The sequence below is a fragment of the Coffea arabica genome, chromosome 2c (assembly GCF_036785885.1).
Source record: "Coffea arabica cultivar ET-39 chromosome 2c, Coffea Arabica ET-39 HiFi, whole genome shotgun sequence".
NCBI classification, from domain to species: Eukaryota; Viridiplantae; Streptophyta; class Magnoliopsida; order Gentianales; family Rubiaceae; genus Coffea; species Coffea arabica.
Genome location: NC_092312.1, coordinates 76,839,545 through 76,854,632, shown reverse-complemented (window position 1 = coordinate 76,854,632; position 15,088 = coordinate 76,839,545). Strand labels below are relative to the sequence as shown.

At 36.7% G+C, this 15,088-nt stretch overlaps 1 protein-coding gene across 5 annotated transcripts; it reads right to left on the bottom strand.

The window, feature by feature from the left end:
* Positions 1–5,080: 5,080 nt before the first annotated feature.
* On the bottom strand, positions 5,081–14,302 carry LOC113728213 (CBL-interacting serine/threonine-protein kinase 9). 5 transcript variants are annotated; one of them, XM_027252765.2, is made up of 14 exons: positions 13,314–14,300; positions 12,547–12,609; positions 12,067–12,138; positions 11,808–11,915; positions 11,611–11,691; positions 9,725–9,778; positions 9,525–9,650; positions 9,354–9,443; positions 9,007–9,129; positions 8,681–8,788; positions 8,013–8,129; positions 7,783–7,839; positions 5,850–5,924; positions 5,081–5,747 (listed from the first exon to the last, which is right to left on the bottom strand). In XM_027252765.2, the coding sequence occupies exons 1-14, from the start codon at positions 13,533–13,535 to the stop codon at positions 5,673–5,675; spliced, it is 1,371 nt and encodes a 456-aa protein (XP_027108566.1). In that variant the 5' UTR covers positions 13,536–14,300; the 3' UTR covers positions 5,081–5,672. The 5 variants fall into 5 exon arrangements, with proteins under 5 accessions (XP_027108566.1, XP_071932816.1, XP_027108569.1 ...); XM_072076715.1 differs by having other exon boundaries at positions 12,547–12,636; positions 13,314–13,451; XM_027252768.2 differs by lacking the exon at positions 13,314–14,300 and adding an exon at positions 12,905–13,204.
* Positions 14,303–15,088: the final 786 nt, after the last annotated feature.

The following is a 15,088-nucleotide window of genomic DNA, read 5'->3' as shown; positions in this document are numbered from 1 at the left end:
TTTGTTTCTTTTATGAGCAGTAGTGGAAGATATTATGTGCACAGACTTCAGCAGAAATCAACCTTCTTGCGGAGAATTGGAAGTATATTCTTGCCAGCTTAATTTTCCAGGTCAGTCCCCTCTGCCTTTTAAGTATGTTTTGCTTTTGCTTTGCTTTTTGTCATGAATGATATTGCATTGATTTTCTGATCATCCATTATTTCTGAAAATTTTTTACAAAATCTTATGAACGGTTGTTTGCTTATTGTTACACTATAAAGCAAAGATACTCAATAGTGGGATAAAGTATAAACACAAAATCACAATCACATTTCTAACATAAGGTATTGCTTGCTTATATAATTGCGGATGGTATAGGTTCATGATTGAGGGTTTTACTATTTCTAACATAAATTGTATATTATAAAAATTTATTTGTTTGTATTACTGAAATTTTTTAATTATTTTTATTGCACATTTATCACATAAAAAGGTGTTACGATAGTTATTTTCATAATTTTATTCCAAAAATGATCGTGCATGAAATAAAAAAAAGATTTTTTGATAATAAAAAAAATTAAAAATGGTTTATAATTAGAGAAAAATAATTCAGATACTACTAATAATTAAGGCAATATATGCCCATTATTAAAATTGGATTAATTTTTAATTTCGTCAGAAATCATTTTGGCAAAATTGCATTCTAGCCTTTCTTTTCTTTATCATTTTCTCTCTGCATTAACTGCAATAATTTTCACTTCACTTTTAATGGGTGGGTTTTCAAAATTAGTAGAAAGAGAGTTTATTAGCATTCAAATAACTGTTCTGTGTCACATCTTTTTGAAATGCTATAGAAGGCATGAAACTTCTTGACGTTGGGAGTCTTAACTTCGCACTTTAACAAAAAACCAAGTGCTCATTTATATTTAAGTTTTACTTGCATAGATACATGGTCGGTCTTTTTCGAAAGAAGAATAAACAATGGCCAATAGTATACTGAATACCATTCAAATTCCACAAGTGAACCCCATGGTTGGTATGCCTTTTTTGTCGTCAATTCTAGAGCAGTCAAAGACAAGACATGCCCATTTTATTTTATTTTTGTATTTACATATATAAACTAAAACGTGGCAACAAGTTTTGTTGAGTGCAAGCATCATCGTCTCAATAATAATAAGAAGAGTAGATATATAATCCGAGCAATTAGAAGTCAGATATTGTGATGCTGATTCCAGCCAACTATACATAGATAGACACATATGTTTATTCATGTTTGTTTTCTCATATATGCATGCGAACTTGTGTGGTCGATTTGGTCAAGTGCATTGATGTTTCTATTTTGTTCTAATAATCCCGTAATGAGTTCAGAAACTCTTTTAGCCAAGGTTTAACGATGTTTGTAATGCGAAAATTTGTACATGCCAAGGTTTACCCAGTTAATATACTTCATAACAAAATGAACACCTGAACGATTATTCCCGACAGCCACCCAGGATACCTCAAACGTGTTGAGGAGATGAGATTTTATTGTCCATAAACGACAATAAAATGCTAAAGCTAGCTTTCTTCATGAATACAAAAGAGGGACCAGTGAACATAAATATTACTAAAAGATCTTCTCTGATAACTAACATTAGCCTTATTAAATGGAACAAGTTTAGCATGCAAACCAATCCATCAAATGATAATATTCTACCAATTTTGACTCTTTAAAAAACCCATGTCCGACCACCATCACTCAATAACCTTTCATTAACTTCATGGGTTTGCCCAAATAAAATGAGAAAAGAGAAAAAATAACCACATACAAGTTATTCTAGCTCGGTGATCATTAAGTGTTAAGACACAATCATATCCTCCAGAATTAATCCCAAAATCCAATGTGTGTATCACGGGACCCTTCATGTTTAATAACAAGTGCTACGTAGAACAACCTGATGCCAAGGAAGACTACTTACGATTATAGTTGTATGCTATAGCAATTCTGGAAAATAAAATATGGGGAGATCATAAGCACCTTCCAGATGCCATCTAAGCTCAGCAAAAATGTTACCTTCATTGTCATCACAGCGGTTACTTTTTTTTTTTTTGTATTTTTATTATTCCCAGATATCAAGAAACTATCTGCATAAAGGAAATAATCTTGACTCATATTTCGGCGCTCTACCTGACTCAAGACGGTGATTTTTTTTTAAAAAAAAAATCTGATTTCTTTTGGTATTTGAAAATTTTTGAATTCTAACTGAACTTAAACCAAAAGAATAAATTAAAAATTATAGAGGCTGGCAAATTAAAAGACAATATTGAATTGGATATTAAAAGATGGTTTAAACATAGTAGGGACTACGAATCAAAATCTTTGAAAAACAATTCCGTATCCAAAAAAAAAAAAAAAAAAAAACCTACAAGAACAAACTCATTTTCCCAAAAAAAAAAAGAAAAGAAAAGAAGCCTATAAGAACATACGCCCTTTTCCAAATTTAATAATTTATCTACATTATGAACATATTATAAACTAATACATTCCTTTTTATTTAATATTAAAAATTGATTTTAAATATACAAGTGATAGCAGAGGGAATGAAGCAGTTAGCAACATGTGAAAAAATCGAAAAGGACAAAAGCAATTAGAGGGATGATTTCGCACAAAATTCATGGGTTAAAGTGCAATTTGAGGTATATATGGGAGGCATTTTAGTGCATTTATTGGTTTGTTTTCAATAAGTGGTGGTTGGTTTTGCGGGGTTTGGGGGGTCTACATGTACCAAAATATATTTATATAGGGATTATTTCATTAACTATGGGTGCTAATAACAATTTTATTGGTGCGTAATTTTCATTTGATTACAACACAATTGTATTAAATTCTATTGACGTTACTTCTATATTAACTATTGTATTTTTTTGTTAACAATTCTCATACAATGTTTAATTTTAATATAAATTTTAATTTTTTTTTCAGGACCCATCTTCCGAAAAAAGACAGTTGTTGAATGATATACACATTCTATTATATTTCAAACTATTGTTAAACAGATATTACATTTAAATTTTGTTGGTTCAATTTTTTCACCTTTATTTGTTCACCATTTTATTTTTTTCAATAATGTCAGCACCGTGCGTAGCACGGATATTCACAGTGGTACTACTAGTACTGTGTGTGGCTCTGCCTGTTAGTGCGCGTTTGTGTGTACTCAACCGTTAGTTGCACGTTTGTGCGAGTCCTTTTCACCCGCATTGTATCTTTTTTCTTACTCGCTAGAGTAGTTAAGAAAATGCTACCAGAAAATCAATTAAGAAGACCAAAGAAAACCCTCCTCGTCGCAAATTGCAAGGGAGACGAGTCAAGCAACAATTTTCTAATATTTTACTGTATCTTAGATTAGCTTGAAGGAGAAGAGAAAAATAAATGGAAGGAAAAAGGGCGTGGTCGACAAGAACGCGGGCTTTTGACTTTGCATGGCCGGCCAGTATGATTTGCTTCCGAGGTCCAAGGATGTGGCATGATCATGTAGTGTGTCAAACAGTCAAAGCAGGAAAGCAGGACACTGCTCTCACAATCATGCGTGGAAGCATGCATATTTGCGCATCTACTACTACTGTCTATTAGTAGTAGTTTATTTGTTTGGGTAGTGGAGCAATAATTGGTTAACTATCATCTATATGATCGAGGCGAGGTTATTTACAAAAAAAAAAAAAAAAAAAAAAGGAGTGTGTAAGTTGGATCACCTCTTAAAGATTAGATTAGAAATGTCGTTACATTAAAAAAAAAAAAAATTTGTGTAAGAGGATGAGTGATGTGGAAGGCTGGATTTGGTTTTCAAAAAGTAGTACAGTCGTGCTAGACTGTAAAAAAGTGGCGAGAGAGCAAGCATGAAAATGAAATCTTAATGGGATCTGGGGACTCTTTGTTGGACCCAGGCAGGAACTCTGCAATCGTTCGTTAAGTGCATTTTACACACGGCGTAATTTTATTTACAGTGTAATTTATTTTCAATAACATGTAATTTTAGAATAAAATTTTATGAATCCCACCACACATATTATTAAAAACGAGATACAAAATGAAATCTGGACCTTATAATTTTTTGTGGCCAAATCTTGGCCGTAAACTGCTAGCAGCCGTCCCTTGCCCTCCTCCTCCGTCTTTGTTTGAGTGCAGGTCACCGGCTACGACTACAGCAAGGAGTGTTGTTGTAGGCGGCGGGGGATAACTTGTCGCCGATAGTCTAAAATGGGTGGATGGATGGCAATATGGCATGCTGCTTGGAGAATATCAGAGAGAGAGACATGGAGGAAGGAGAAATTGTGGATTCGTTGAACCAAATTATATTTCAAAAAAAAAAAAAAATGAGGGAAGAGTGGGTGGGCATCCTATTCTTTCTTAATTAATACACTAGTAGGTGACCACTACTGCTTAGTGCTTGCTTACTTTTAAGCAACTCATCAAAACTCAAAATCAGCCAAAGTTGGTTCGAGTTTTACTGTTTAGGACACCGGCCAACAACATTAACGGAGGGGAGAGGGAAGGGGATGGGACACCTGAAATGAAATGATATGAAAATGAAAGACACAAAAGTTAATACTCTGATACTAATATTGGTGGCCACTGGCCATTTTTGATCCTAATATTGATACTACTAATATTGGTGGCCACTGACACTAAATTTGGTCCATTAGTCATCATCATAATAGTGATGTTGGAGGTCAAGGGATCAATCCCTGCCTCCCACAATTTAATCATAATATGTGGCGGGTCTTAATTGACCATTCCCCTGTCCCTTCCCTTAGATTAGACTATAGTAAATTATACAACATCTATGTTGCTGGAAAAAAAAAAATACTAATATTGGTGGGTGGCTCGGAGCTGGGGCAATTTGAAGACTGTTAATTTGTTAATTATTAATTAATGTACGAGGAGGATTGGAGAGGGGGTCTTGTCTTGTCAGTTGTCATTGCGTCTCTCGTATCGTCTCGTGGAATAAGGACGGACGGACGCCTGTGCGGTATCTGTCGTCCATAACAGCAACATGAGTATATGATTGTTATAAAAAAATTTAACACAAACCAATAATTATTGACATCCATCCAATAATGCCACTGTCATCAAGTTGGAACTTCTTAGATTCAAATTTATCAGACTTTTTTTTTTTTTTTTTTGTTTCTTCAAAAAATTACTCACAACTTCTAACTACTGCTACTACTAAAAATACATCTCCAAATGGTGCCTTACTGGCAATGGTGGTGTGCCTTTGGCCTCTAGGATCTTCTTCTATTGATTCACCATTTGGAGATGTATGCATCAGAAGACCCACAATTTTCCTTCCTTCCCCTTTCTTTATAGGCAAATTAATCCGTAGCCAATACAGTGAAAGGACTGGAAATTCAGGAGGAGAAGAAAAAAAAAAAAACTAATACTAGTGCCATCTCATGTCATAATCACAACCTGACTTGACCATCCTAACAGAGTTTCTACTGCTTACTATGCATAATTTGAGAAGTCAATTCCTGTCACCCCCCCCCCCCCCAAAAAAAAAAAAGGAAAAAAAAAAAAAACGAGTACAGAGAATCAATTAACCGAATTGGCAACACGAGCTTTTCAATAAGAGACCAGAAAGATAAAAGAAAAAAATGACCACCGAACATATTGTTGTTACTCCCAGCGGTGTCAGGTGTGCTGCTTTGCAGAGGAATCACCTTGTCTCGTCGGATTGTTGCTCACTCGTCCAAACAATATCCTTCAATCCCGAAGAGAAGGTTTTGTAGAACTGCCATTTAAATGCCAATTGCTAAAGTGTCAAATGAGTTCGCTCTGCCAAATCGACTCATAAAATACACACACATTTCAACAAACTAAAGCTTTGACGTGCCTTGTGAAACTCTAGAGTGTCACCGCCTGTTTTGCGGAGCTCCACCATATGCAAGGAGGGAGCAACCTCAAAAACCTTCAGTTGAAAGCAGCAGAGTTAGCTCTAGGTACAATATCGTACTGAAAGCAGGAGAAAGAAAAATATGTCCCAAGGACAAAACAGAAACGATATGGACTAAGCAAGATACAAATAGTCCACACAATAGCCAAATTAATTCAAATTTCTCATTGCATGCCTGAATATGACCTTGGAAACTTTCTTGATTATTAATCTGACTACCAAAGGACCTTCTCAAAGGCCAAGAGTAAGATGCTTTGTAACTCATATGCAAGGTATGGATTATCAGGTGAGATGTTATGGAATTTCTGGGCCTTGTATGGAGGAGGGGTTAACCTTTACGTATCAATGGTATCAGAGCCAGACAAATAACCCCAACGTCCCAGGTTCGAGTCTCGCGGGACTCTGCCTAGGAGGGGGAGCCCTGAATTACCAGGCCAACGGGGATGTCGGCCTCTAAGGAGGGGTGCTTGTTATGAAATTTCTGGGCCTTGTATGGAGGGGTTAACCTTTACGTATCATGAGATGCGACTATAGAATAGCTACATCAGCCCTCAAGCTGTATAAGAATGTCCAAGAATACACTATCTGGACGTAGCTAGTAGCAGCTTAGGATGTATGACGAGAAATAACATCTTAATCAGCATCATAATGGCCCCAAGACTTCCAAATTTTCTGCCTGTTCCAACACCAAATCCTCCCTGCGGACAAAAACACATTTATCCTTTTTCCACAAGTGGCCTCCTCAGAAAATGCAAGTGAAGAAACATGTCAAATCTGACATCCTGTTCCAGATTGACAATAAAGAATGCTTGATTTTATTGATGGTGGAGATCCAGAAGTCTACTTCCCCAAGTTTTTCCCAACAAAATTAATAAAGAAAAAGAAAGAAGAAAAACAAAATTGAAGCATAGAAGTCAAACTGACTCTCTAAAAGATGAAGGGCACCTCAAAGGCAAAGCACTTAATCCATGCGCACCAAAGATCCCATAGAGAAGTCCATATCAAACAAAAGAAAAGGCTCAAGATGGTTAAGAAAAAAATTCCACTATAATTGACTAATGGCCCGAGAGAGATGCAGTAACAAAGCCATATAAAAGAAAATTCATGCTTTATATCCTGCAATGGATAACTAAAGAAAAGCAACAAAGGGTGAAAACAAAAGGAGAACTAAGGGACAAACTATCTGGAAATATATTAAGCAAAATACAAACTGAGTATATTAAAGATTAGATCATCAAATCTTATCTTGCACCAAAGTAACAAGTGTGCCTCTTTGTACAAGCAAAAACCGAGTCCATCTAACCGCTAAACACTAACAAGAAATAACAAGAACATGAATTAAGCTACACAAATATTACATACGCCATAATGCAACTGTAATGCATGTCAGAGAGCAAAAAGCAATGAATTATTTGTTAGTCATCAAAAGGAAAACCCTCAGTACAAACAAGTTGCGTCAGAGAGAAATTCTTATATGTGAACCAATCTAAAGAAAGATCCTGCATTGGGCAAGCTTTTATGTACCAGCTGAACGAAATGCCTCTTTGGGACATATGAGTACCTGCATAGACTGTGTTTGCTAGGTAGTAACCAAATTCACGGAATTGGAATTTTCCAAACCAATCTTGCAAGCTAAAAGTTCATGGGTCAAACTATTCAAAGTGGGTCAATGGCTTCCTGAGGTAAGTTATGGGCTCGAGGAAAGTAGTAGAATAACAGAATAATAATTTTGGACAACTTTGTCATGCATAAGAAATAACAAGGGAAGAAGAGGGACAAGGAAAAAAGAAAGGGGCTAATTCCTGGGTTGCTAGCAGGGGCAATAAATGAAAAATTGCAAGTTTTCCAGTAAGAAAAGAACTAAGGTCATTACCTCTGTTGCTACTGCAAGATGGCCCTTCCTACCTGTCTTGTCACCTTGTAACTTCATCTGAAATATAGCAAAATGAAAATATCAGAAGACATGATAGCAGGTGATTCCTTGAGCATAAATAACAAACTAATCCCCATTAATGTTTGAAGGATGTTAAAAAGAAGTCAAAGTCATCATCAAACAAACAATAAACATTTGAACATTAAGTGGATAAGAAATGACAACTATACCTTATAGTTTTTCTTGTGAACATTGAAACCAAGTGGTTTTGCAGTTTGCTCAATTCTAGATATAATCTCATTTGCTGGAGACTTGGAAGTGAATCGTGTTTCCCTTTTCACAAGACCCTGTACAGTGAAAAATCCAAAGAAAGCGAAAGTTGTAAGCACAAATTAATTGCATTTGCACTTTGGAGAAACTGAAAGCACATGTTGTTGATTGACAGGATAAACAAACTAGAATTCGATATGTGCTACATTAGCATTTGGCTGGCTTAAAATAATAGCTAACAAGTAATATACAGCTTTTAAGACGCATTGGAACTATACAAACTTAGGTTGTGTTTGGATTGCATTTTCCGTCATTTTTCATGGAAAAATTACTGTAGCGATTTGATATATGTGAGGGAAAAAGGTGATAGGGAAATGTGATCACGGAAAACGACAATATTTTTCGACGGAAAGGAGCAATCCAAACAAGGCCTTAAGAACTTAGTTAAGAAAGAAAATGCTTATGAAACCAATTTAAATTTTCATTATTCACAAGTGTTCTGGCAATGGAACAAAATTCTATTCCTCTAGAGTTTAGCTGCTTTCTTAGGATGAATAATATAAACATTTCCAATCAAACCAAGGATGATGGGCATGGAAGACACAGAGAATAATTTGTGACAACATACCATCTGCTTTTCGAATAAATTGTCAAGACTGAAACCTTGTGACCTTGAAATAAGCTCAAAGGCATTCATGGATACAGGTTTCTCTTTCCTCTCTGTAACAAGATGTTCCTGCCACAAAAAATGCAAGTACAATTTGATTTCAAAATCATTTTTAAAGGATTTTCTTCCTTTAGAACTCGGTAGCCCAACCAAAGAACAGATCAGCTAGCATTATCAGCGGTAGAATATCCCTCAGAACCAGGTCATGCCTTTTTACAAATAGAGACAAACATCACGTTGGCCATTTGAAATGCTTTCTAAGGTGCATAAAAGATTAAATGAGTTACCTCGGAGTCATTAAAAACTGCATCTATGTCATCAAGGCTTACACCCTCTTCCTGCTCGAATTGCGGTGGCTTGTAACCTTTCTTGAACCAATCGTTTTCCAAGATTTCTGGAATTGTGATTCTCTGCCAAGGAAAAAGCAATGTCATATGTACAACGACCAGGCCTGTTGAGAATAAGTCCTTTCTCCCTTGGTTCCCTTACTTCGCGTATTTTCAATTTTTCAATTACTAATATTAGTATTGTATATTTAGGAGCAAAAGAAAAACCTTGTGAACAGCAATATTGTCCAGTCCCACCTCTCCCAAAAAAATAGAAGAAGAAAATATTACTGAAGATATGAACTCACAGTGAGTGGATTGGGATCAAGAATGCGTTTTATCAGCTTCTTTGAACTGGACGAAAACCACGTCGGAAAGCAGAAATCAGCCTTTTGAATCTGGAAAATTAATTTGTCAACAGAAATCATTCATATCACTGTGGAGGACTCCAAAATGGGAAGCAAATTGTTAAAGCTTACCCTCCTGTACAAAGCCACAAGGTTTTGCTCATCAAAAGGCAAGTATCCAGCCATTAGGACAAATAAAATGACCCCACAGGACCACACATCGGAAGATGTACCATCATAGCCTTTGTCAGTAAGAACCTGAGACGAAGCTCCATGTCAAACTCAAGATTTTTGTTTCACAAGTTTTGAATTTTAAAAGCTGTGGCTTATACCTCAGGAGCAACATAATTCGGTGTGCCACAAGCAGTGTGAAGCAACCCATCCGCCTACAAAAATAAAAAATAAAATAAACAATATATTCACGTACCTCTCTTCAGCACACAATGTGCAGTATGTTATCTCCTTATTTAGTCATGATGCAACTTATTTGTGTCCAAGTTTAGAACTTGAAACATCAAATCTACATGTAATACACCCAAAGTAGAGTAGCAAACTCAAATTTACTTTTGCTTAAATAATGCAACTGCATCCATATCTGCTCCAATGCTTGGAAAATCTAAATGCATACAGAGTCCAAGAAGTATGAGCTTCTTGACCTTTATTAACATTTATTGTCACGCTCACCAAACAATTGATGGTCCAAAAACCAAATATGTAGGAGCTGACAAATCAAATATACCAGATTTAAAGTCATAGAGTATCCCAGGAAATGTATGTATCTGGTCATTCCTCAAAAGCTTGAAGCAATCAACTTCACCGCATTCTGCTTTGTTGTCTTGGTTTTCTTATATTGATACATACAACTAGTCCAGGTTGTCTGGACAATCATAAATTTATAAAGTTTTCAGACTAAGTATTCGTTTTTAGTTAGCTTTAACCGGGTCATGACTCATAAGATAATTACAGGGGAAAGGGGCAGGAAATGACAAATATGGGAAATTAGAACTTTTGAGCTTGACTATATAGGATTTAAGCAAGGATGAAGTTGTTATCTAATTTTTTAAACCATTATGGATCCTTAAGGTTAGGCTAATGCCCGAACGCCCACCACTCAAATCTCTAAAGATCTTACGCTACTCTTCAAAGTAAAATCCTTTTCAGATATGCTTATCGATATACCTGCCAAAAGTGTGAAACACACCCTCCGCTCCATCCAAAGAAATAATAGTATCACATAACAAAAATACGTTTAAAATAAGCATATGCTTTTGCTACGTATGTGTCTTATCAGTTCCCAGTTATGGTCAATTATTTACTAAAAGGCGTTTGAGCACCAGAAAGTAAAATTCATCAATCATTTCTTCTCTATAATTCTCCGGACAGTTTCTTTTTCTTTCTTTTTGGCATGTTAATCTTACCTTTATCGTATTCAATGTGGATTAAATAAATTGTGAAAAGTTGAAGGTGCTAAAGTGTTATTTGCAGTGAATTCTTGCATAATTAATAGTCAATTCTAATGTGTTACTTAATAGAATGTAGAATATTATTTACATACAAGATAATTATGAGCATGGGGGGAAGGGTTGCACTAGGTGGTAAGGTGCAAGGGATTAGAAGTGGGATATCTTGGGTTCAAAACTTCCCCCTTAACAAAAAAAAAAAAATTACGAGCATAAATATACACAAATAGATTTTTTTTAAAAAAAATAAAGGTTACAACAGTCCTCCATAAACACATTTTATATGCTCAACCTATGCGTTGAGCCCCCAATATGGAAGTCTTGAATCCATCAATGGATGCCAGTAAAGCTCGGAAATGTTGTTTTTCCTAGAAAAAGGCCAGTAAAGCTCAGAAATATTGTTTTTCCCAGAAAACCGCATCATGAATGCATTGCAATATTAACTTTTCATGAAAATAGTAGTTGCCATAGGAATAAATTCACCAATCAAAAAGGAAAAAATGCATATCCTGAAATTGATAAATAAATTTTGTTAGCAACCGGATGCCTTAACATTCTGGTAGTACTCAACAAAGAAAAGCCCCTCTGACCATATAGAAGGAGTTTTTGTTCATAATGTTCTTTATTATCTTAGGTTAAAGTGCAATGCTGTTTCAAGAGAGATCGGCTAGAAACAGACAAAGGATCAACTAGTAAACCACCAACGCATCATGACAATGTCTCTCTAGTTCATTCCTCCCAAGATCCAATAAACTTACCCGGACTTGCTTGGAAAATGCACTTAATCCGAAGTCGGAAACTTTAAGTGAACCACATGAATCTAGTAGTAGATTTTCAGGCTGCAGTAGGTTAAGGCAGAAGAGAATATTAGTGGACATAAAGCCTAACGCACCAAGATTGTAATTCTTGAAGATAAATCCATCCAATGCATAAAGCATATAAATTTTCACTAAACCTTCAAGTCTCGATGGTACACCCCTCTACTGTGGCAGTAATCCACAGCATTTATAAGCTGCTGAAAATACCGTCTGGCTTCATCTTCTTTAAGTCTCCCGTATTTTGCCTGGAAAGAAAAGTCAATGCAAATTACTGAACTGATCTCAGCTATTGCACGCACCACGAAGCTGTCTCGGGCTGATATGGATCAAAGTACATTTATTTGTCTTGGAAGAGAGATTGAGCTGCTAAAGCAAGGTTAAAGAACAGATGTTTACTATTTTATCAAAAAGCTCGCCTCCATCAACATACTCAAGAACGATATAGATCTTCGTTTTGCTTGCCATAACCTAAGTGGAAAAACAAAAATACAAAAAAGAAATAAATTGAATTACTAACCTTGTGCTATTTATAAAGAAGGATATCATAAACTAATCTGTACTAGACAAAGTCCATGAGGTATGAAATTCTTCTGGATGGCATTTGCGTAGGTTTTGTCAGGTGCGCATGTCTCCTGAGTATGTTTTCAATGAAATGGGATTGATACATTTTTGCATCATGAAAAAAGAGATTAAGCTGTTAATGAAGTGAACAAAGTGCTTTGGTGTCCACATACTCTCACAATGGTCTAATACACAAAACAAGTGGAAAGGCATACAGAAGTTGAGGAAATGAGAAGAGAGTACAGAGTAGTATACAGTGAAAGCGCAATGGGGGTTTGAATTGGTTGAGGAGTAGGTGGCATCAAGAGCAGTTACCTCAATGAGACTGACAACATTTGGATGTTTGATCAACTTCATGGTGGATATTTCTCTTTTGATCTACAAAGACGGGCAATACAAAAGCACCTTTTATGAATAATAAAGAGATGCATTAGCGTTTTTCTTTTTGGATATTATTATTATTCTAATTGTCTTAAACACCACGATTAGCGAGGTCAGGAAATATGAAGACTTGTAATTTGATATAAATATATCATCTTATGCATGTATGACACAAAGACATTGAGTAAAATTGTCGGGGAGTAAAGCAAAGAGAAGTGCAGAGCAGTCTGTCTCCTGTGCCTCTCTCGGTAATACTAACTAGTATTATACTAAGGAGGGCACCTTAACATACGGTGTGATGTCGTGTAAACAGATTGGCAAGAAATTAAGAAGAAAAACCAGATGAGGAATGATAAAAGGAAGTAGTAAGGGTGATGAATAAGGTGGAAGAAGCGCATATGGGCTGTTTGCATACAAAACAAATATAGGGAAAACCAATACCAGTAATTAACAGAGGAAAATAAACAATAATAATAATAAAACAAAAGAATGTTGGTTTTTGAGTGTGTGTGGGGTTGCGTGGGTGGTTGGGGGGATGTGCCGTGGGTGGTGCAGGTGCAGCAGAAACATAAAGAGGATAATGCATGTAAAAGAATGAATAGGTGGGCTAGGATAGGATGGGAAGGGATTGGATTTAAATAGAATGGGGGTAAAGTGGGGCCCCGGGAGGGGAGGGGGGGAGTTGACGAATGAGGAGGTACCTGTTCGACCATCTTGTGGCGGAGGACGCGTTCGCGGTCGATGATTTTGATGGCAACGGTGTCACCGGTCTGAAGGTTCTTAGCGCACTTGACCTTGGCGAAGCTGCCTTCCCCGAGCGTCTTCCCGAGCTCGTACTTGCCTACCCGCGTCCGTATCGCTGCTAATCCTAATCCCGGCTGCTGTTGCATGGCCGCTGAGGAGGACGACGACGAATGATTCATCTTCTGTCTAAAATCCTACCTCCGACCGACGGCTATAAGATACGGGTAGTACTAACTAGCCCGGACGACGGACCAATGATAGATTGAGCATGCACCCCACACCCACCATCCGCAACGTCTTAGCGCAGCGGCAGCGCGGTACAAAATTCAACGTCGTCGGTGTCAAGTTTCAAAATGATATCATCGTTTCGTTGCTTCTAATATTATTGTACCTTCTGACTTTTTTATTTTGAAAAAGAAAAAAGAGTTAAAGACGGATAAGAAATGGTTGATATATGGTAATCAGGGTAAAGGGGGGGAGATGATAGATGTATAGAGGTAATGCGCAAAGGATTCAATGGTTAAGTTAATCCGTGGAACTATGGCAGCAGGAAACAGACAGAAAAACTAAAAACAAAGGATCTCTCCATCAATTCAAAAATTGGTGATGCTCCATTGCTGCCTGGGGAATATATACTGGTACGTCCGTCCCCCAACCAATCCAAGTAGGGTGAGATCCTTTATTTGATGACAGGGGAATGGATTTGATTGGTGAAGAAGAAGAAGAAGATAGGGGAATGGATTTGACTGATGATTGATGAATCCGTCGGGAATGCGAGGTCTAATCCTCTCTATCCATTCATTGCAAGCCGCGGAATAGACGCGGGGGTGGGCGTGAGTATTGGATTGTTACGGGATATGGCCAGATGATGCAGACGGGATATGGCCAGATGAGTTTGTTTCTACAAGCAAGGGATCTTCTGTACCGCCAGATGATGCAGACGGGATATGGCCAGATGAGTTTGTTTCAGCAACGGATCTTCTGCACCACTTTTTCATCTTCTTACTCTTTTTCATTGTTACCACTTTTTTCAGGATTAATTGGCTCTGCACCCCTCTACTATCTCTAAATTAGACTTTATACCCTAAGCTTTTAATTTCTATAATTAATACCTTCAAATTTTAAGATATATTCCGACAAACTGAATCATATTGCATGCATCCCTCTAGCATTGACAAATGACTTATTCAACCTCATTGATTCATATATGATGTAATAAACCCAATAACAAAATGATAATCAAGCCAATAAAGAAAGTTGGACTGTCTCTCCTGTTTTCGTAAACCAAAAGTTGTAACTACCCCTAGGGCCTAAAAAAGATAGCAGCAACATCAACGCTACTTTACCAGGCAGAGATTATTATTAAGAGTGACAACTAGCAATTGAGCAAGGAAGGTCAAGCAAGGTATTGTAATACTTTTTTTAGGTGACAGAGGAGATGGGCTTCATAAGGGTGGCAAGAGGTGGAAGAGAAAAAAAAGGTTTTTAGGGGCAAAGGTTGTTTAGAAAGCAAAGGATTGCAATCTTGGAGAACAAAAGAGAAGGACGAGGGGAAGGGGGAGATCATGGAGTTGGAGATTTGTTGTTTTTTTTTTTTTTTTGTTATCTATTTGTTCGAGGGATGAAACAAAAAAAAAGTAAAAATAAAAAGGTGCAAAGGGTGGTGTTTTTGCGGTGGTAGTGTTAGGGTAGCCATCAAAGGTATGAGATATCAGATACTTCTCAATCTAAC